Source organism: Callithrix jacchus, chromosome 4 (genome assembly GCF_049354715.1).
Source record: "Callithrix jacchus isolate 240 chromosome 4, calJac240_pri, whole genome shotgun sequence".
Lineage (NCBI taxonomy): Eukaryota > Metazoa > Chordata > Mammalia > Primates > Cebidae > Callithrix > Callithrix jacchus.
The window spans coordinates 64,410,619-64,435,452 of NC_133505.1; the positions used below are offsets into that span (position 1 = coordinate 64,410,619).

Sequence of the window (24,834 nt, forward strand, 5' to 3'; positions counted from 1 at the left end):
GGTCCATAGCAACAAAAATTTGTCTGAAAGTGTGGCATCCTCTCATTCTCTGTGCTTTCACTGGGAGCTACAATACCGAGCTGCTAGTGATCCACCATCTTGGACCTCTCTCTGCTAGTCAAATGTTTTAAACATAAGACCTAACACTATAAAAACCCTAGAGGAAAACCTAGGCAATATCATTCAGAACATAAGCATAGATGAGGACTTCATGACTAAAACACCAAAAGCAATGATAACAAAAGCCAAAATAGACAAATGGGATCTAACTAAACTTAAGAGCTTCTGCACAGAAAAGAAACTATCACCAGAGTGAACCGGCAATCAACAGAATGGTAAAAAATTTTTGCAAGCTACACATCTGACAAAGGGCTAATATCCAGAATCTACAAAGAACTTAAACAAATTCACAAGAAAACAACAAACAACCCCAGCAAAAAGTGAGTGAAGGATATGAACAGACACTTCTCAAAAGAAGAAATTTGTGCAGGCAACAAAAATATGGAAAAAAGTTCATCATCACTGGTCATTAGAGAAATGCAAATCAAAACCACATTGAGAAATTATCTCACGCCAGTTAGAATGGCAATCATTAAAAAAATCTGGAGACAACGGATGCTGGAGAGGATATGGAGAAATAGGAATGCTTTTACACTGTTGGTAGGAGTGTAAATTAGTTCAACCACTGTGGAAGACAGGGTGGCAATTCCTCAAGGATCTAGAACTAGAAATACCATCTGACCCAGCAATCCAATTACTGGGTATATACTGAAAGGATTATAAATCATTCTTTTATAAAGAAACATGAACACCTATGCTTACTGCAGCACTGTTTACAATAGCAAAGACTTGGAACCAACCCAAATGCCCATCAACAATCACTAGATAAAGAAAATGTTATACACCATGGAATACTATGCAGCCACAAAAAAGGATGCATTCATGTCCTTTGCAGGGACATGGATGAAGTTGGAAACTATCATTCTCAGCAACCTGACACAAGAACAGAAAACCAAACACCACATGTTCTTACTCACAAGTGGGTGTTGGACAATGAGAACACATGGACACAGGGAGAGGAACATCACACACCGGGGCCTGTCAGGGGATGGGGGTTTAGGGGAGGGATAGCAGTGTGTGGGGGATAGGGGAGAGATAGCATTAGGAGAAATACCTAATGTACATGATGGGGGGATGGATGCAGCAAACCACCATGGCACGTGTACACCTACGTAACAAGCCTGCATGTTCTGCACATGTACCCCAGAACTTAAAGTATAATAATAAAAAAAAAGTTTTAAGTAGGTAAGTAGGGCTCCCATTACTCTCAGAATTAAGTTCAAACAGCATTACACCTAACGCCCTTCCTGGTTTGGCCTCTGTCTACCCCTAAAACCTCACTTACTGTTTCTATCACTTCTATTTCATGTACTGCAGGGCAGTCTGAACTACTGTCAGTTCTTCTCAGAATATGCTTTCTTTTGCTTCTATATTTTGGAACATGCATGCTACACACTCCTGCCTGGCCAGGCCAAACAACTAGCTCACTCATATTTATCTTCCAGAATTTGGCCAAGAGTGTTGCGTTTTTAAGAAGGCATCCCTATACATTTTAAATTGGTAAATTATACGTGGATTATACCTCATAATGTTGAGTTTTTGTTCTTGTTTCTTTCAAGACAGAGCTCTGTTACCCAGGTTGGAGTGCAGCGGCATGATCTTGGCTCACTGCAACCTCTACCGTCTGGCTTCAAGTGCTTCTCCTGCCACAGCCTCTAGAGTAGCAGGGATTACAGGCGTCTACCACCACGCCTGGCTAAGTTTTGTATTTTTAGTAGAGATGGGGTTTCACCATATTTGCCAGGCTGGTCTCAAACTCCTGTCCTCAAGTAATCCGCTTGTCTTGGCCTCCCAAAATGCTGGTATTACAAGCATGGGCCTCCACATCTGGCCTGCAATTTTTTTTTTAAGAATGCATACCTTTTAGCATTCTTATGTAGGGTTATACACACCTTCCACAGCATTTCAAGCTCCCTGCATGCCTGCTTTCACAACATTCACACTGTGTTGCCATCTACTGGCTCATCTGACTCCTTGATTAATTAATCTTCACATTCTCCTCAATTAGTACAATGTCTGGCACAAAATAGATACTCCATAAATACTGTTGAATAAATAACTGAAAGAATGTAATCCTTAAACATAGCAATTCATGGTTGAAACAAGTTAGAATAAATCTACCCAGTGTTAGACCTGAGTTTACAGTTTCCTGAATCGAAGTTAATCAGGTATAATTTATCACTTAGAAAGTAAATTACTTTTAGGATTGACAAATACTAGCTTTCAAATTCAAAGTATTGGTACATGAATGTACTTGTACTTTGATGCAATATAATCATTTCCCAACAAATTGTAGCCCTAGACATTAATTTTAATTCTAGCAGTTAGTGTTCATATGTATCAATCTGCTTACAGGGATGAATCACCATTAGACTGACATAAGCTGTGTTTAATTAGCTTTAAAGTATTTTTCTAAGAGCTTCTGTCCTTCCATCTGAAGCGCCATTAATTTTCTTGGCTGCCACATTAAGGAATAAAGTGAACATGCCCTTTATAGTAGAGCCAAGTCATTCATTACAACTACTTAAAATAATTATTCCCACACAATGGAAGAATCTTTATTTGTGTCACAAAATACATAAACTTTAGGGATTTTTTTCTATTTTTAAAGCTTTTCCACAAGTGGTAAGAATCAATTTGCACAGAATAATAAAAACCAAGTTTTCATTAATTGTAGAAATTTTTAAAAAATAGCTTGTAATGCTATCTGCTCTTATTTGGAAGAAAATACAGACCAAAAGAATTGTTTCCAGATATCAGCAAATTTGAGATGCTTAACCTATTAATTGCTTTCCTAAGAGGCTGTATTTCCTGGCTTAGGAAACTTGGCTTCCTCTTTGCCATTCATCAAGAAAGGGAGGGGAATGGAAGAAAAGTAAAGAAGCCTCTTCTGTCTTCCCCAGTCCATTGGTCTGGAGTAGGTGAGTCTCAATCAGTAACTCCCAGTTTTCTATCCATTAGATTTAGAAGGAAAGATTTCATCTCAATAAACTCTACACCCCAGTCACATTATTCCCTGCCTCAACACCGTGTCTGTCTATTTTTTTCAACTTGGTAATTTAGTTAGGCAGTCACTGTTTCTCTCATCACTGAAGCTAAACATTATAAGGATGTAACCAATATTGGAAGGAAAGAAAAAAAATGAAGGAAATGGTTAAAATCTAAAGAGCCACACTCCCTGAAATGGTAAATTATTCTAGTGCAAAAACTCTACACAGGAATAAGTTTGAATAAAGTGGCAGCAGGCAGGGCCAAAACAAACCCAAATCAGTGTCTGCTTGGGGATAAAAGTGAGAAACAGCAACCGTGGGAAAGGAAAACATCTAAGCACTCCTCGTTTTACATTTAATATTTCTTTTCTCTATTTAGGTTATATTAAGAAATTTCAATAGCATTATGTTCAAAGTAAATATGTACTCCTCATATTGAATTATGGTCTACACAGACTTGCTGGTCAGCTTGCCTTTATAACATTGTTTCTACAGGAAAATGAGCTACAGATTCCAAATAACTGACTCACACACGTTTAGAACACAGTCACATCCTAATTATACCCAAGCTCTCATGTCTATTGTCTCTTATTTCCCTCTTCCTCTTTTTCCTTCTCTTCTTTCAATTCACCTTTCTCTCACCTCTCTTTCTGTTTCTTATTCTCTCTCTCTCACACACACACACATTATACTCTGAAACAATAACATAAACAAATAATCACACCTAGTCTCGTATCCAGTTACCAAGTCTCGTAATCCTTCTTAAATAACAGCAAATATGGCTCAAATATGTTGAGGTCTAACTACTCAATTGAACTCACTCCATGCCTATCAATGCCCACTCGAGGCCTTCTTCATGCCTCGTCTGTCAAAACAGCCTGCTAACTAGTGCCCTGTTTCCTGTTTCTTCTCCTTTCCAATCATTCCATGCACACCAGAAGCTCATACAGTGCCTCCAAAACACTTCTTTTTACTATGTTATCTTTTTTTCTCACAAACTTCAATGACAAATGAATAAGGTTTACTTTCCAAACTTGCAATGGAGAATCTCCATTTTATGGTCCTAGCCACATTTCTACCTTTACTTTCTAACACCCAACAGAGACCCTTTCTCTGTAGATTCAGAACCTGATTAAGATCATTTTATTATTTCCTGGGCACAGCTTTAAGCATCTCACATATGTGTCTTAATTCAGATTAGTTCTCTCTCTCTCTCTCTCTCATCTTCCTTTCATTCTCAGTCATCCTTTCATGAACAAATCTAGCCAAACAATTTTTTTAAATTTCCCACATAAGCATCACAACAACCCTATGGAGTAAGCATTATAAGCATCCACACCATTCACACTTAGAGAAAGGATGTGAAGTGGCTTCTCCAAGCTCACACTGCTGAAATGTAGCAGTAATCATCTCCAAACTCTGGTTTTCTGACTCCATATCAGATTCATATTTGGCGCATACTATGAACAGTGGGTAATTATGTGCATCATTTTTTCAGTCTTCCAAATTAAATTATAAGCTCCTGGAAGGCAACAACATTATACAGAACTTGCCCCAGTGCATAATCCTATACAAGAAGAAATTCAATGAAAATTTTATCAAGTAACTCTAAGAGTAGCTTAATCCCTCTACCCTATTTAAGAATCTTTGGTGGTACCTCTCCTTTTTACATACAATATTTAAGGTCTGAAATCTCAACTGAACACTTTGTGATAAATGGCAATGCATCTCAGCTACTGCTTCACTTCTTAACTTAGCTCCCCACAAAGCAAATGTCAGATTTCTTGAGGGTAGGTACATTTGATGAATAAAATGAGATCTGCTGCTATTTAAATGTTGGCCACGAGTTATAGGAATAAAATTTGGGGGCAAACTATATTTTTAAAACTTACCTGAAGTTAACAATTACCTGGAACACTTGTTCAAAATATAGATATCTAGGATTCAGATTCAGTATTTTAGTACTTTCTTAGTCATGTTTCTCTACACCTGATTTTATTGAGCACAAAATCCCAAAGAGCATACTATGAAACAATAGATGAGGAGTAAAGTGACACTGACTAAAAGCTCAGCTACAGACCATGATGTTTGTGTTAACCATGCATTTGTTTGGGCATGAGTGCCTGCGGTTGTGACTCATACTGTTTGCAAAATTCTTCCTGGTTTCTGAAAGAGGATTCAACATTTCGATATTTTATGCTGTTTCACAAAGAGCTTCTACAATATCTGAAATCTGGAAGTCACTGGACAAATAATAGGGCATCTGGGAGAAGAATTTAAGGAGTCAAAGGATTTCATAACAGGAAAAGAACTTCATCTTTTAGAACTAAATGAGAAGGTACTCACAGGTTCTCCCCGTGGTCCATCCTGCCCCGGAGCACCAGGGGATCCTGCTTCTCCCTTTTAATGAATTGAAAAAAGAAAAAGAGAATTCGGTTTTCCAGTCTGCATACTAAATACCAGCATATAACATCACATATTATAAAGAACATTAGACACAAATGGAAAAATATAAATTACTTCTGGATTACTGATATTAACTTTTCCTGACATCAAATAACTTTTTCAGAAATTCATAAAGTGACAATATAAACAAAAATGTGTATATAATGGCAGATAATTAAGTTAGAAAATAACTGTGGTACTGTATAGTCATTCTTATGAGAATAGACCATCTTATCTCCAATGTAAATGTAACCAATATTCAGTATCAGTCTTATTCATATTTACTTTTTCATTTTTACTTTAAAATTGATCATTATTAGAATCTAATTTGACCTTTCCTCCAAAGAGTTTTATTTTAAATTCAAAATAAAACTTTTATTAGAGTGGAATTATTTACAGATTATTAGTTGAAATTATCTGGCACTTTAGTATATAACTTTTTAAAATAAACATCTAAAATGCATATTTTAGGTAGCTGTTGTAATTGTTTTTAGTAATATATATATTTACATTACTATGCTCAGATTAAGCATCTTACTTTACATCTACCTTTCGGTAGCTAAATTTTTTTCCCAAATGAATCAATTGCTAGTGAATACAAATGTATCTGATGCTTTATCTACTAAAACAATAAATATTAGCTAAATATAATCCTAAAATGTATAATATCTGCAGATTAGGACAACTATTAAACTGTCTGAGCAAAATAAAGGATAGCAAGGGAAGAGCCTGCTGACATACATACACACATGTACAGACCCCCAGACTCTTTGAAACCTAACAGTCAATATGAGTCATGTATTTGTGTCTGTCCAGCAAAATGCTACATCATAACAAGCAAAGTTCACTGCAAGCATTTTGCCACACTTGTTTCATACCAGAAAGAACATTTTATCCTAGATGAAAGCAAGATAGGAAGTAAAATAAAAGCATTTTCCTGTAAATGTCTCAAAAACCTGAGTTGAAATAAGTTTAAGGGGGAAACCGTCTCAGAATGCAATGCACTGAAGCATATTACAACACTGTCATCCATAATTTCATATTCCAATGAATTTCCCAAAATATAGAAAATGAAGCTCAGAATAGCCCCTATAACTTGGCGAGCATAATCAGCACTTAGAAAAAATTCAACCGTATCACATTATATAAACAACAATTCTCCCACTTGTATGAATTCCTGCATTTTATTAGAACAGAGAAATATCAACTAAAGTCAAATATTTCATCTGTACCAGTTTTATTTATAAACACTAGATGACAGTTGAGGATAGAAGGAGCAAAGAATAATAATTTCCTAAAAATTAACCAAATTAGAGGGAGAGAAGTGATTGGTAATCCAATAGTTCTACAGAAAAGCATATAAAAATATCCAAGGAAAAAATGTTGGATCCACTTAGTTTGAAAGTTACGGTTTAAAAAGCCTGAAAAATTCAAGGCAAGGGATGTGTCAGGTCCTAATATTACAGAGAAACAATGAAATATTTTTATGTGAACTCATTACTGGTATCAATAGTATGAAGAAATCTCTCATATTAGTAATTCTCAAATATGATCCTCAGACTATGCAAGATCAACTTCTTCATTTCACGTGAGAACTTCTTCAGAATGTAAAATTTCAAGCTATACCATAGCATACAAAACCAGAATCTCTGGGTGGGGGCCAGCAGTCTGTAATAATAATTCTTCCAGATTATTCTAATGCAGCCATTTGATAACCGGCACTACTATATGTCATTAGATCATTTAACTTCTCCTACTTCCAGATACTGTCAAATGTGACTTATAAAACAATCTGTAGTTTATATTTTCTGTATATAAAATAAAGAGGTTAAGAAAGTTGCCATATAGTAGAAACAATTAATTTAAAATTATTATGTTGGTGCAAAAGTAATTGCAGTTTTTGCCATTAAAAGTAATGGCAAAATACATGATTAGATGACTACTTTGATTTATAAATAAAATCTCTACTTTTATCTCTTTGTCCAGTGACCTAATATCATTTTATTTTAATTAGCAGGAGTTGAAAAAAACATAACTAGACATTAGCAAGGTTTATCAATAATGAAGTTCCAGAGTTATTTGAGGATTTAACTTATTGTGTTCTTCCTACTTTATATTAGACACTGAACATAATAACTGAATAAATTATCATATTCTCTATTTTCTATAGCAGTGATTCTCAAAATTTAGCCTCATCTGAATTACCTGGCAGGTTTGTTAAACTGCAGACTGTGGGCCCCAACCCAGAGTTCCTGATATGGTAGATCTGGGGCAAATTCCCCAAATCTGCCTCTCGGATGAGTTTACAGAAGGTGCTGAGACTGCTAGAATTGGGACAACACTTTGAGAAACACTACTGTAGCCCAGATCTGAAGACACACACTTTCTGCACTTACAAATTCCTCTCTTCTGTGAACTACTGTAGCATTATATAGCTTTTCACTTAGCACTGAATTTTATTATTGCTAAGATGTTCAGCATGTGTTTTGTTTATATATGCTATTTGCTTGACTTGCACATTCTTTAAAGGTAGAAAACATAATTCATATGAGTTTTTTTAATCACCTACAATACTTACACTAGTGCCAAACATAATATAAAACTACAGGTACCCTTCTTTACAATCATTGGAGCATACCAAGGAAGGAGGAACAGACTATTTATTCTTAAATGTTCAGTTTCAAAGAAATAAAGGAAATGGGAAAAACATGTGTGGATACAGTTCTACCATTTACTGTTGGACAATTATGCAGTTAGTTATTACAAGATAATGGCCAGTTACCCTTACCTATGAATATTCTCTTCATTTTTTAATAATGGATTTGAATAATATTTCATCAAAAAATGAAAAGATAATTTCTACTTGGCCTTTTCCTTGAAATAATCAAATGCAAGATAGAATCAGCTTGTGTAATTTAGTATTCTAACCAGAGCTTACCCTGATCACTTGATTGCTTTTATGACCTGGATAACCTGGTGCAGATCAATTTGTTTGGCATTTGAAAAAAGCATAAAACATGGCCCCATCTACAACCTAGTGTTTTTCTATTCTGTTATTAACTCCCTTCTTGATATAATATAATTGAGAAAATGTCATGCTTAACATTATTCCCCAATCAAATTTCTATAGCCAATGTCAAAAATGAGTTATTCCACAACAAAACAGTTATTGAACAAAAGGAAATTTAAATAAAACCAGATGTGAGACTTGCAATGCATGTGTATTTCCTTTCATGCTATGGTCTTTGGTATTCACTCACAAAAAGCAAAAGGATGGAAAATAATCTGGTTTGCTTATAGCAATCCTGAAAATTAGGTGGGAGATACGGTTTACTGATTATGAAAATACAATTTAATTTTGAGGAAGATCCTTGCTTTGTTATCGAAGAAATACTTTATTTTGACTTTGATCTTATGGCATATTTCATTCTTCGTTTGTAAACAAATCTCTAGCATGACTGCAGATGTACTGAATATGTAAGGGTGAGGAAGTTTCTCCTGGCTGGCCAAGTAAACAGACAGGACATTTGGAAGGCATCATACACAGCAGTGAGCACACAAACTAGACCGGCAACCCTCACTCTCCATGAAACTAACTGCGCATGTTTGACTAAATTCCTTCATCCCTCTGAACCTGATCTTATGCGCAATAGGCCATTAATATTCCAAACTTCTTCAATTTTGTTTTTTAAGAAAATAAAGTAAGAGACTTTGTGAAAATGCCTTATGCAACTCTTGGCACAGAAAGGGAGATCCACTGGCACCAAAAAGTTGAGGTTTTAACAATTCTATACTCAGGACATATTTTCAGCTGTATTGTTTTCAAATAATATATGCTATTTCAATACTTGAACTGCTATAGTTTGCCATTATAATTCTGGCAAAATGAGTATTTTTAAACATAAGGCCAATTCTTCTTTATTCTAGTTAAAATATTATTAAAAACATTAGGGCCACCAGTTTCATCATTATTTTCTAAACTAGGAGAGAATATTTGAGTATAAGATGATTTCCAACAAGATGGGGAGCAGAATTTTCATTGGTTTTTAAGTTATTGTTATGTCACCTTGGACAAGTTATTTACTCTAGTTCTTTGTTTCCTCATCTGTGAAAGGGTAAATTTTTTCCTCTTAAAACTCATGATTTATGAGATTAATAAGAAAATGCATGTACAGTGCTGTAAAAAGAGCCAAGCTCTTGGAAAGTATCCAATGAGTTACACCCTTTGTTATAATCTGTCCTTTCCTGTCTTTGCTTCTTTGCATATCCAGCTTAAATACCATATTTAATTATTTCAACCACTTTCTAACTAAAATTCTTGCCCTTTACCTCACTCTGCATCCACTGTACTGGTTTATGCAAATTCCAATGCTGAGTAAACCAAACTGAAAACAGCCTCAGCCTATGCTTATGTTCTAAGTATGGCTATGGAGGAAAAATACTATTACAATCATACAGATTATAACTTCCAGTTTTAGCTGGACTGCATGCAACTTCTGTATTGCCTTTATCTCCTCTGTGCAACATTTTTCATGTATGTAGAAAGTTTCTGATACATAAAATATTCTCCAGTCAACGAAAGCTTTTTTTCTCCTTTCCCAGCAGGTTACAACTCCCACATTCTAGGAAAAAACGGGAAACAAACATTCTGCCACCAAACCAAGAAACACACTTCCATGCATTTGCACCCATCCATTCCTCTTTTATTTTATTACAGTAAACAGGGGTCTTTCATCCAATCTAAGATAATTCCTTACAACTCTGTTCTATATCCCATTCCTTCCCCTTCTCCAAATAAGATGGAGCTCCTCATCTGTATATAACTGCTTACTAAATATTGTCCCTTGGATGTGCCACAAGAATCTAAAATCAACACATTATGTTTCTCACTCCTCCACATCCCCAGCAGAAAACACACCAACTCCTATGCAGTAATCTCATTAACTAAAGAAACTGCCAACCTCATTCTACATAAAAGAAGAGAAAATCTACAACTAAGAAGCCCAGCAAATTACCTAAACATGTACAACTCTTCTTATTATTTCAGGTTAATAAATGTACAGGGTATTTCAAATTTGAAAAGAATTGGCAGATAATATCCAAACAAAACTACCAAAAGAAAAAAATAACTTTTCAGATTTTCTTCACACAAAAACATACATAAAGTAGAAAAAAACTGAAACAAAACACTGTGACCTGAATTAACAAACATTATACAAGTGCTTTTATTTGTTATAAAAATTCAGAATAAAAACATAAAAGGAAGATATGAAAAAGATATGAAATAATTATTTAGAATAAAAAGATAAAATCGACTCAGATAAGATGAGAATTATGATGATTAAATGACTAGAAACCAAGGCAGAATAGATTTAACTGAAAATTTAAAAAGGCAATGAGGAGAAAACTAGCAGAGCCAATAGAAATAGACTTTTGAAAGACATTAAAAGGATCAGAAATGATAGAAGTAGAAAACAAAGAAATTTCAACATATCTGTAATTGAAGTCCTCGAGATATAAACCAAAAAAAAAAAAACGAACTTCTATTTAAAATTATAATTCAAAAGAACATTCCAGAATAAAAAAAAAAATACCTGAATCTGCCTTTCAAAAGCTTTTTGGAGTAACAGATTTTAAATTCTGAGACATACACTATTAGACTTTAAATGCAAAGTTGTTTTGTTTTAAACCTTCATATTCATATGAAAAAGACACACTTACAAATGACAGACAATTATATTGACATCAGCAACATACATGATGGCAGTGTAAGCAGTATTTCTAAGAAATTCCGAAAAAAAAAAAAAAACAGTGAGACAAGGGTTTTATAGTTAGCCAAGCTGTCATTCAGATAATAGAATATAGAAAAACATACTAAATATGTTTATACATCATTCTATCCTAAAAGTATAGAAAAACATGTTAAAATATCAAGAATTCAGAGTACTGTATTCAAAAGTCCTTCCAAAGGAGGAAAACCTTTATTAAGCCCAAATGATAACTGTGGAATATTGGTAAAGGTGCTGGTAACAAGCACTGAGTGTATTTAATTGCAGATCTGAAACAAAGGTAAAGTATAAAAAACAGTTTATAAATATTAGACAATCTGAAAGGTAGAAACAACATAATTAAACAAGAAAACAATAGGGAAAACATGAAAATATAATAAATTCATCAATTTCCACATAGCTAATAGAGTATAATTTAAATTTAACACAACAAAGAATTGATGATTAAGGAATGTAAAGGGAGAATAACAGAATTCTGAAACTGATATTTACAAGAAGTAGTTAAAGTAGTATAAAGACCACCAAAACAATATAAATTTTCCTAAATCCCAAAGAAATTAAAAGCAGAAAAGAAAAAGACAACAAATCACATTGAGAAAGAAATATAGTAATTATAGCATAATTCACATAGTGAGATAACAAAATTATATCGTATTATGACAGAGATAAGACCAGACCTATGAGGCAATAGGTGAAAATAATCTATTAAAATAAAAAGTTCTGATGGCTTTAAGAAGCAAAGACCAACTCTACACTTAATACAAGAGATGCAACTAAAACAAAGTGACTCAAAAAGCTAAAGTTAGACAATAGAAGGATGGGCAAAGGTGCAGCAAGCAAATAAAAATAATCAGAAAGAAAACATGTAATCCTGATACCAGAGAAGGTAGAATTCAACTGAAACATTATTAAAGGAAATAAAAAATATATTTTATAATGCTAAAGCCACAAGTCAAAATGAAGATATAGTGGTCAAAAATATCTATACGATGAAAACATAGAAACCACATTCATGAAACAGAAGATGAAAGAAAAAATAGACAAAAATGCATGAACAACAGGACACTAACACACCACTCTCTGTGCAAGACAGGCCTAACAAAAAAGTAAGTTATAGAAGATCTAAATAAGATATTCAATAAGGTAGTTCTTATGAATGTATATTGAGTTTTACATTCTGAAAATAGAGATTTACCTTCTCATATGCACAGGGAACATTCCTGAAAATTAAACATACAATAAGTCAAAGAAAAAAATTCACTAAAACTTATAAAGAAGAAATTATACAAACATTCTCTGATATAGTGCAATAATATCAGAAACTGGCAACAAAATCTAAATAAAAGGCTTTTTACCTTAAAAACATTTTTTAACTCTTTAAACAACTCTTAGGAAATAGAGAAATAAAAACCAGAATTGCAAAATTTCTTTTAAAAAAAGTTAACGAAAACACTGTATATCAGAATCAAGGGGATACAATGATGAGAAAAATATTCATAATTTAACTACTTAGATTAAAAAAACAAAAGAATGTAAATTAATTCAATTCTCAACTGTAAATGCTAGGAAAAATGTAGGAAAAAAGAATAAAGAAAGAAAATGAAATAAATGTTAAAAAATATGTAATGAAGTAAAAACATAAATTACAATGTTGGATCTGTGAAAAAATCCAACACAGAAGGGGAAACCAGAAACTTAAACATAAAAGTAAAAAAAAAAAAAAAAAAAAAAAGAAAGAAAGAAAAGTATAGAGTGAAATGACCAAGGAAGAATAATCATTAAAACAGAGAAAAACTTTTTAAAATTCATGAGAGGAACTTGCCCAATTTTATACAAGTCACTTGAAAAATATAGATTAAATGATAGTTTCCTAGGAGAGTGAAGGTTGCTATTACCGACCCTATGAGAAAAAAGAATGCTCAAAGAGACAAATTCCCATGGAAAAAATAAGAGAAAGTTATCCAAGAACAAAAAAAGAACCAGGCTCACATGACCAAAGGGAAGAGTAGGAAAAACCCTGCCATGCTTGATTTCAATTGTAAGGTATCAATAAGAAGCTATCATTACAACACATATAATATCAGGAATGAAATACAGGACACTACTGCAAACTTACAGATGTTAAAAGGACAAGAATAAGGCAATCTTGCAAACAAAATATGCCAAGAAATTTGCAAGTTAAATAATATGGACAAATTCATAGAAAAGTAAAAATTGCCTAAGGTTGCTCAAGAAGAAAGATAGAATCTAAATAGGTGTATTTGTAATTAAAATGTTTCTAAGACATATAACACACCTACAAAGCTCAGGCCCAGAGGGCTCCACTGGTAACTTCTATCAAACATATAAGGAAGAAATGACACCAATCCTACACAAATGCTTTTAGAAAATAAAAGCCAGTATTACTTTGTTATTAAAGCCAGCCAAAAATATCACAAAAAGAAAACTGCTGATCAATATCATCCATGAACATAGAGACAAATAATATAAAATAAAATATTTGCAAACTGAATCCAGTAATATACAAAAAGAATATTATAAGATAACCAATTGTGGTTTATTCCAATAATGCAAAATTAGTGTAACATACAAAAATTATAAGAAAATATGAGAGGAAAACCATATAATCAAGTCAGTGAAGACAGAAAAAGCATTTTTTTTTCACAAAATTCAACAACTAATTATGATATTTTAAAAGAAAACTCTCAATAAACTAGGAACAAAAGAGAATTTTCTCATCCTGATGCAGGGCTTCTAACCAACAACTAACATTCAATGTTAAAAGACTGATGGTTTCTACTTAAGGTCAGAAGCAAAGCAAGAATGTATGCTCTTACCCCTTCTATTCGTTATTGTACTGAAGGCTTGTTTAGTGCAATAAAATTATTAAATTAAATAAATTTTATACAAATTAGTATAGAACAAGAAAATTATACTTATTTGTATTCAATAAAATCATCTATTTAGAAAAACCTAAGAAATCAACAAAAAAGTTGCAGAAACCAGTAAGTGAATTTCACAAGATTATAGGACATACAATCAATATACCAAAACTAATAATATTTCCGTATGCTAGCAACAAACTAAAAATAAAATCTGGAAAGTCTATAAGTATGAAAAAATATAATAAAATACTTAGATATGAATTAACAGAAGACTTTCAAGATCTGAAAACTATGAAACTTTGCTGAGATGAAATAAAGAAAACTCATATAAGTAGAATAATATACTATGCTCATAAATTGAAAAATTCAATATTTTTAAGATGGCAACTCTCCCCAAATTAATTTAAAGACATAAAGATGCTCTTCCCTCTAAGATTTGGAGCTTAAATCTATACCTTGAGTAGGGCTTGAAGTTGGTGACTTGCTTTCAAAGAACAGAACATGAGATGAAAAAGAAGCAAGAAACCTTGTAAATACTATTAAACAGGTGATCATCATTAATATCACCAGTGAATATTCATCTGGATAGCATGTACATTCTGATATGATAAAAGAGCACTTGAACCCTCCATTATCCTTTTCAAAAAAAAATAATAATCTGAGTCTAATCATGAGGAAAGCATGAGAAAAACTCAAATTCAGTGATACTCTACAAAATACCTGGTTAATACTCTTCAAACCCATTAAAGTCTTGACAAACAAGAAATGACTGATAAACTATCACAGATCAGTGGCAAACAGGAAAGCATGGGACAAATAAATGTAATGTGGTATCCTGGTCTGGATAATGGCACAGAAAAATTATATTAGTAAAAAACTAATGAAACCCAAATAAAGTATGGAGTCCAGTTTACAGCAATGTGCCAATATTGGTTTCTTAGTTTTGACAAGTATACCATAGTAATATAAAATGTTAACATTAACAAAAGTTGAATAAAGGGTATGGGGAATTCTTTACTATATTTTCAAATGTCTGTAAATCTAAAATTATTGCACACTAAAAACTGTGGTCAGGTGCAGTGCCTCCTGTCTGCAATCTCAGCACTTTGTGAAGCTAAGGTAGGTGGATCACCTGAAGTCAGGAGTTTGAGACCTGCCTGGCCAACATGGTGAAACCCTGTCTCTACTAAAAATACAAAAAAAAAAAAAATTAGACAGGCAGGGTGGTGGACTCCTGTAATTCCAGCTACTCAGGAGGCTGAGGCAGGAAAATGGCTTGAACTCGGAAGGCAAAGGTTGCAGTGAGCCAAGTCATGCCATTGCAATCCAGCCTGGGTGACAATGGTGAGACTCTGCTTCAAAAAGATAAAAAGAAAAATAAAAACTTTAACACATCTCATGAGTTTTTTGGTAAAAATTTTTAAGCTGATACTAAAAGTAATGTGGAATTTGTATAAATCTATAATATCCATTACAATTTCTAAAAAAAAAAATTAGAGTACTTGCACTACACAATTTAAAGGTTTATTTTAAAGCTATAATAATTAAGACTGTTGTTGAGGAAAGAATAGAGGTATAAATTAGTGGAAAGGAATTAAGAATCTAAAAATAGTTTCACACATGTTTTTCAATTCGTATTTGGCAAAAGTGCTAAGGTAATTCAGAGGGAAATGACAGTCTTCAATAAATGATGCTAGAATAACTGAATCCCCCATGGGAAAAAAAAGAGCCTTGATTTTTACCTCACACCATACACAGAAATTAATTCAAAGTAAGTCAGGAGGGAGGCAAGCAAGATGGAGTAGAAAGCTCTACCCATTGTCAACCACTCCCAGCAAGAACACCAAGTTAACAATAATCTACAAAGAAAAAACACCTTCAAAGAACCAAAAATCAGATGAGTACTCACAGCACCTGCTTTTAACTCCATATTGCTGAAAGAGACACTAAGAAAGAGAAAAAGCAATCCTGAATTACCGACGCCACCCCTCCCCTATCCCTAGCAGAGGCACTGTGCAGTGGAAAGCATTTCTGGGTGCTGGGGAAGGGAGACCACAGCAACTGCGAACTCAGTGCTGTCCTGTTAGAGGAGAAAGAAAAACCAGACCAAACTCAACTGATACCCACCCACAAAGGAAGTATTTAAACCAGCCCCAGCCACAGGAGAATCACCCATCCCAGTGGTCTTAACTTGAGTGCCTGCAAACCTTACCACCAAGGGCCAAAGCACTCTCGGTCTCCAAGATAACTTGAAAGGCACTCTAGGCCATAATGTCTGCAACTCATAAGAGAGGGCTGAACTAGGCCCAGAGACAGTAGACTGTGGGGGCACACAACATACTGAGACACACGATGGGGCAACCAAGAGAGTGCTGGCAGCATCCTTCCCCTATCCCCAGACTGCAAAGCTCATGGCTCCAAAAGAGACCCCTCCTTCAGTAACAGTTGAGGAGAGGAAAGGGAAGAGTGAGGACGACTCTGTCTAGTATCGTGAATACCAGCTCAGCAACAGCAGGATAGGGCACTGGCCAGAGTCAAGAGGCCCCCTTTCCAGGCCCTAGCTTCCAGATGACATTTCTAGACACACTCTGGGCCAGAAGTAAACCCACTGCCTTGAAGGAAAGGATCCAGTTCTGCCAGCATGCATTACATGTTAACTGAAGGGCCCTTGGGCCCTGAATACCTAGCAGTGATACCCCAGTACTTTACCAAGGGCCTTGGTGAATCTCTGAGACTTGCTGGCTTCATGTGAGACTCAGCCTAAAGCTGTGGTGACTATTGGGGTAAAACTACTTCTACTTGAGAAAAGCAAAGGAAAAAATAAAGGAAACTCTGTCCTACACCTTAGAAACCAACACTGCCACAGGGATGTAGAGCACCAAGCACAGTCGGGGTCTCCAATTCCAGGACTTGAATCTTGGACAGCATTTCTGGACCCGCCCTGGGCCAGAGAGGAGCCCACTGTCCTAAAGAATGAGTCCCAGGCCAGGCAGCATTTACCACAAGCTGCCTTTTGAGAACTTGAGGCTCAAGGAAATAAGAAGCACACAGAAAACCAAGAATATTATACACCATAACTGTGGTGTATAAATTACTCTTACCCTAAACAGAAAGACTAAATAATGATCCAATCAAAAATAATAACCATAAAAACTTTACAAGACATAATCAGCACAATAAGACATAAATTGAAACAATAAAAAGTTAAAAAGCAGGGGGACAAAGTCAAGGCAACTTTTTATTAGTTTTCTTTTTTCTTGTTTATTTATGCAAATAGTGTTAAGTTATCAGTTTAAAATAATGGGTTATAAGATAGTATCTATAATCCTCATGGTAACCTCAAACTAAATACATACAATGAATACACAAAAAATAAAAAGCAAGAAACTATGTCATATCATCAGAGAAAATCATCTTCACTAGAAGACAATAGGAATGAAAAAAGGAAGAGAAGAGCAAAATACAACCAGAAAACTAACAAAATGGCAGGAGTAGGTCCTAACTTATAAATAATGACATTTAATGAAATGAACTGAACTCTCAAATCAAAAGTCATAGACTGCCTGCCTAAATAAAAAAACAAGACCCAATGATCTATGCCTACAATAAACACTTCACCTATAAAGATATATATGGACTAAAAATAAAGAAATGGAAAAAGATATTCCATGCCAATAGATACCAAAAAAGAACAGGAATAGCTATATTTATATCAGACACAATGAATTTCAAGACAAAAACTATGAGAAGACAAAAGGGTCATTATATAACGATAAGGGGTTAATTCAGCAAAAGGATATAACTATTTTAAATGCACCTAACACAGGAGCATCCATATATACAAAGGAAATACTATTAGAGCTAAAGTCAGCAATAGACTCCAACACAATAATAGCTGAAGACTTCATCACTCCATTTTCAGCATTGGATAGATCTTCCAGATAGAAAATCAACAAAGGAACACTAGACTTAATCTGCACTACAGACCAAAAAAATCAAATAGATATTTACAGAATATTTCATCCAAGAGCTGCAGAATACACATTCTTTTCTTAGCATATGGATTATTCTCAAATACAGACCATAAGTTAGGTCACAAAACAAGTCTTCAAACTTTCAAAAAATGGAATAATATCAAGCATCTTCTCTGACAACAAAATAATAAAGCTAGAAATCAATAACGAGGAATTTTGGAAAGTACACAACTACATGGAAATTAAACAATATGCTCCTGAATGATCAATGAGTCAATGAATAAATTAAGAAGAAAATTGAAAAGCTTTTTAAAGCAAATAATAATGGAAACACAGCATATCATAATCTACGGGATACAGCAAAAACAGTAAGATGGAGGTTTATAGCTGTAAGTACCCTACAGAGAAAAAACGTCAAAAAAACAATCTAACAATTGATCTTAAACAACTAGAAAAGCAATGGCAAACAAAACCAAACTAAAAAAATTGGCAGAAGAAAAGAAATAATAAAGATCAGAGCAGAAATAAATGAAATTGCAATTTAAAAAACACAAACATCAATGAAACAAAAAGTTATTTTTTTGAAAAGATAAACAGAAATGACAAATCTTTAGCCAGCACAGCCAAGAAAATAAGGAGACCCAAATAAAATACAGTAAGAGGTGAGAAAGGAGACATTACAACTGATACAACAGAAACTCAAAGGTTCATTAGTGGCTACTATAAGCAACTATATGACAATACACTGGAAAATATACATGAAATGGACAAACTCCTAGATATACACAACCTACCAAGACTAAACCAGAAAGAAATTCACAACCTGAACAAATCAATAACAAGTAACAAGATCCAAGCTGTCATAAAAAGTCTTCCAATAAAGAAAAGTCTAGAACCTAATGTCTTCATTGTTAAATTTGACCAGTCATATAAAGAACTAATACCAATCCTATTCAAACTATTCTGAAAAACAGAGGAAGCAAAACCCTTCTGAACTCTTTCTACAAGACCAGTATTACCCTGATACCAAAGAAAAAAATACACCACAGAACAAAACTATAGGCCAATATCTCTGATGATTATTGATGTAAAAATCTTCAACAAAATACTAGTAAACCAAATTCAACAATACATTAGAAAGATCATTCATCATGACCAAGTGGTAATTTATCCCTGAGATGCAAAAATGACTGAACATATGCAAATCAATCAACATGATACATCATATCGACAGAATGAAAGACAAAATCCAGATTATTTCAATTGATGCTGACAAAGCATTTGATAAAATTAAACATACCTTCATGATAAAAATCCTCAAAAAACTAAGTATAGAAGGAATATACCTCAACATAACAAAGGCCATCAATGACAGACCCACTGCTAGCATCATACTCAATGGAGTAAAAACAAATAAAAGCCTTTCCTGTAACATCTGAAACATGACAGGATGCCCACTGTCACACTGTTATTCAACATAGTACTGGAAGTTCTAGATAGAGCAATTAGACAAGAGAAAGTTATAAAGAACAACCAAATTGGAAAGGAAGAAGTAAATTATCCTTGTTTGCTGATGATATGATCTTATATTTAGAAAAACCTAAGGACTCTACCAACAAACTATTAAAACTGATTAACAAATTTGATAAATTTGCAGGATACAAAGTCAACATACAAAACTCAGTGACATTTCTATAGGCCAATTATGAATGATCTGAAAAAGAAATTTAAAAAGTAATCCCATTTAAAATAGTCACAAATAAAATTAAATACCTAGGAATTAATTAAAGAAGTAAAAAAAACTCTACAATGAAAATTATTAAACACTAATGAAATAAAATGAAGAGGACACCAAAAAAATGGAAAAATATTTCATGTTCATGGGTTCGAAGAATCAATATTGTTTAAATGTCCGTACTACCAAAGCAATTTACAAATTCAAAGCATTTCCTATCAAAATACCAATGACATTCTTCAGAAACATACAAAAACCAATCCTATCATTTATATGTAATCACAAAAGACACAGAATAGCCAAAGCTATCCTAAGCATAAGGAACAAAAGTGGAGGAATTATATTACCTGACTTCAAATTATAGTACAGAGTTATATTAACCAAAATAGCATGGTACTGGCATACAAACAAATACATAGACCAGTGGAACAGAACAGAGAAGATAACCCAGAAACAAATCTACACACCTACAGTGAACTCATTTTTGACAAAGTTTCCAAGAACATACACTGGGGAAAAGACAGTTTCTTCAAGAAATGGTGCTAGGAACACTGGATGTTCCTATGCAAAATAATGAAACTAGACCCCTATCTCTTAGCAGATACAAAAATCAAAGTGAAATTGACTAAAGACTTAAATTTAGGATCTCAAGCTATGAAACTACTACAGAAAAGCATTGGGAGAAGTCTCCAGGACATCGATCTCAGCGAATTTCTTCAGCAATACCTTACAAACACAGATAACCAAAGTAAACATGGACAAATCATGTTGAAAATCTTCTACATAGCAAAATATACAATCAACAAAGTGAAGAGACAATCCATGGAATGGGAGAAAATATTTGCAAACTACCAATCTGATAAGAGATTACTAACCAGAAAATATAAAAAGCTCAATCGACTCTGTAGAAAAAATTCCAATAATCCTATCAAAAGATGGGCAAAATATTTGAACAGACATTACCCAAAAAAAGACATAGAAATAGCAAATAGGCATATGAAAAGATGTTCATCATTGATAATCAGAGAAATGCAAATCAAAACTACAATACAATATCATCTCACTCCAGTTAAAATGGCTTTTATCCAAAAGACAAACAAATGCTGGTAAGGATGTGGAGAAAAGGGAACCCTTGTACACTGCTGGTGGGAATGTAAATTAGTACAACCATTATGAAGGCCAGTTTGGAGATATCTCAAAAAAATTAAAAATTGATAATAGGGGGAGGGGACTCAAGATGGCGCTGTGAGAACAACCCAGGATTGGAGCCCGCGTTGAATTCGCAAACGGTGAGTCAGTGCTGCATTTCCAGACTGATCTTTGTTGCCCACAGAACGGGGAAACTCCCAAGTATAAAAAGACACGGGACGCCAGGCAGTAGGTCTGCCTGGCGAAGCCGGCAGCCGGGGCGGCGGCGGCCGGCCCTACCCAGCAATCCCCACAGGGCGCGCTTGTCCGGGTGCCTTGTTGAACCGGCAACCTGAGACTTGAGAGGGCTGGACTTGAGACTGAACGACACTTGCACAGTAGCCCAGCCCAGGGGATTGCAGGGACAGATCGCTTGGGATACCCAGTGGGACGAACAAAACCGCGATTTCAAACTATCCTGGGCAGACGGTCCGAGACGCTCTGTGGGGGAGGGGCGTCCACCACTACGGAGGCAACCTGCCCCAACTGATATACACGCCCACTGCTGAGGCAGCCAGCCGTTGCCGAGGCAACCCGCCCCAACTGAGATACACGCCCACTGCTGACGCAGCCAGCCGTTGCCGAGCCAACCCGTCCCTACTGAGATACACCCCACTGCTGACGCAGCCCTCCGTTGCTGAGGCAACACCCTACAACGAAGAGACTCCGCCGCAGGGCGTGGAGACAACAGCAGAGCCGGCAGGAACAGCGCGAATCACACAACAGCAGGGCGGAGCCTCGGCAGCCAAACAGTGGCTAGTCTGCCTTTGAGCTGGGCAGGACACCTGATCGGACATCCAAAAATAAAGCCCAAACCCCTCAACACAGAGCATTTGAGAAAAAAAAAAAGGGTTGTTTAATGAGCTGTGTTGCAGCAGAATCAAACATAGCAGCCTAACAGCCCCGAATGAACAACAGAGTGCACAGCTCAGCAATTAAACCCCTATAAAGTACAAACTGTCTCCTCAAGCAGCTCCCTGACCCCTCTATATCCAAAAGACTGTCATTGGGCAGGCATCATCCTGGGACAAAGAGAGCAGAAAAAGAAACTGGTAGCATCCCTCGCTGTGCCACGGCTACTAGAGGTGCACCCCAGACAAGCAGGGTCTGGAGCGGACCTCAACAGTCGTACAGCGAAGGGGCTAGACTGGTAGAAGGAAAACCAAGCAACAGAAATACTTCATCATCAACATTCTGGGTGTCCACTCAGAGACCCAAACGAAAAGTCAGCAACTACGCAGACGACCAGCGGACAAATCCACAAAGATGGGAAGAAACCAGCGCAAAAAGGAGGAAAACACCCGAAACCAGAACACATCGCCTCCTAGAAAGGAACAAGACTCCTCACCAGCAAGGGAACAAAGCTGGACGGAGAATGACTGTGACGAAATGACGGAATTAGACTTCAGAAGATGGATAATGAGAAACTTTTGTGAGCTAAAAGATCATGTATTAAATCAATGCAAAGAAACTAAGAACCTTGAAAAAAGATTTGAAAAAAGATTCGAGGAAATGATAACAAGAATGGATACCTTAGAGAGGAATATGAATGAATTAAAGAGCTAAAAAACACAATACGAGAACTTCGCGAAGCAAATGCAAGTTTCAATAGCCGAATTGACCAAGCAGAAGAAAGAATATATGAAGTCGAAGACCAACTCAATGAAATAAAACGAGAAACCAAGATCAGAGAAAAAAGCGCAAAAAGGAATGAACAAAGTCTCCAAGAAATGTGGGACTATGTGAAAAGACCTAACCTACGTTTGATAGGTGTACCAGAAGGGGACGAAGAGAATGAATCCCAGCTGGAAAATACTCTTCAGGACATCATCCAGGAAAATTTCCCCCACCTAGCAAGACAAGCCAACACTCAATTGCAGGAAATACAGAGAACACCACAAAGATATTCCGCAAGAAGAGCAACCCCAAGGCACATAATCGTCAGATTCAACAGGGTTGAAATAAAGGAGAGAATACTAAGGGCAGCCAGAGAGAAAGGTCAGGTCACCCACAAAGGGAAGCCCATCAGAATCACAGCAGATCTCTCGGCAGAAACACTACAAGCCAGAAGACAGTGGGGGCCAATATTCAACATTCTTAAAGAAAAGAACTTTCAACCCAGAATTTCATATCCAGCCAAACTGAGCTTCAGAAGTGAAGGAAGAATAAAATCCTTTGCGAACAAGCAAGTACTCAGAGATTTTGTCACCACCAGGCCTGCTTTACAAGAGCTCCTAAAAGAGGCACTACACATAGAAAGGATCAATCAGTACCAGCCATTCCAAAATCACACTGAATGCTAAAGAGCTTCAACATAATGAAGAATCTACAACAACTAACAGGCAAAACAGCCACTTAGAATCAAAATGGCAGTATCAAATTCACACATAACAATATTAACCCTAAATGTAAATGGACTAAATGCACCAATCAAAAGACACAGACTGGCAAATTGGATAAAAATCCAAAACCCATCAGTGTGCTGTATCCAGGAAACCCATCTCACATGCAAGGATACACAAAGGCTCAAAATAAAGGGATGGAGGAAGATTTACCAAGCAAATGGAGAGCCAAAAAAAGCAGGAGTTGCAATTCTCATCTCTGATAAAATAGACTTTAAAGCAACAAAGATCAAAAGAGACAAAGAAGGCCATTACATAATGGTAAAAGGATCGATACAACAAGAAGAGCTAACGATCCTAAACATATATGGACCCAACACAGGAGCACCCAGATACATAAGGCAAGTTCTTAATGACTTACAGAAGGACTTAGACTCCCACACAATAATAGTGGGAGACTTTAACATTCCACTGTCAATACTAGACAGATCAACCAGACAGAAAATCAACAAGGATACCCAGGGCTTGAACTCAGACCTGGAGCAAGCAAACCTGGTGGACATTTACAGAACTCTCCACCCCAAATCCACAGAATACACATTCTTCTCAGCACCACATCACACCTACTCTAAAATTGACCACATAATTGGAAGTAAAGCACTGCTCAACAAATGCAAAACAACTGAAATCATAACAAACAGCCTCTCAGACCATAGTGCAATCAAGTTAGAACTCAGAATTCAGAAACCGACCCAGAACCGCACAGCTTCATGGAAACTGAACAACTGGCTCTTGAATGTTGACTGGGTAAACAACGAAATGAAGGCAGAAATAAAGAAGTTCTTCGAAACCAATGAGAATGAAGACACAACGTGCCAGAACCTCTGGGACACATTTAAAGCAGTCTCTAGAGGAAAGTATATAGCAATAAGTGCCCATATGAGGAGAATGGAGAGATCCAAAATTGACACCCTATCGTCAAAATTGAAAGAGCTAGAGGAGCAAGATCAAAAAAACTCAAAACCCAGCAGAAGACAAGAAATTACTAAGATCAGAGCTGAGCTGAAGGAGATTGAGACACGAAAAACCCTTCAAAAAATCAATAAATCCAAGAGCTGGTTTTTTGAAAAGATCAACAAAATAGACAGACCACTAGCCAGATTGATTAAAAATAAAAGAGAGAACAACCAAATAGATGCAATAAAAAATGATAAAGGGGAAATCACCACAGATTCCACAGAAATTCAAACCATCATCAGAGAATATTACAAACAACTCTATGCACATAAACTAGTAAACCTGAAAGAAATGGATAAATTCCTGGACTCCTGTGTCCTCCCAAGCCTAAACCAGGAGGAAGCTGAAA

The 24,834-nt window shown here is 35.5% G+C and overlaps 1 protein-coding gene across 3 annotated transcripts in view; it reads right to left on the reverse strand.

The window, feature by feature from the left end:
• COL21A1 (collagen type XXI alpha 1 chain) overlaps positions 1 to 24,834 on the reverse strand; it is a 211,375-nt gene that overhangs the window by 38,226 nt on the left and 148,315 nt on the right. For 2 of the 3 annotated variants that reach the window (XM_054254131.2, XM_054254130.2), the window contains one exon: positions 5,457 to 5,510. In XM_054254131.2, coding sequence (XP_054110106.1) covers positions 5,457 to 5,510 — 54 coding nt within the window. Of the gene's footprint in view, positions 1 to 5,456; positions 5,511 to 11,276; positions 11,457 to 24,834 lie in introns of those variants that run through there. The other variant, XM_035295945.3, reaches the window with a different exon arrangement.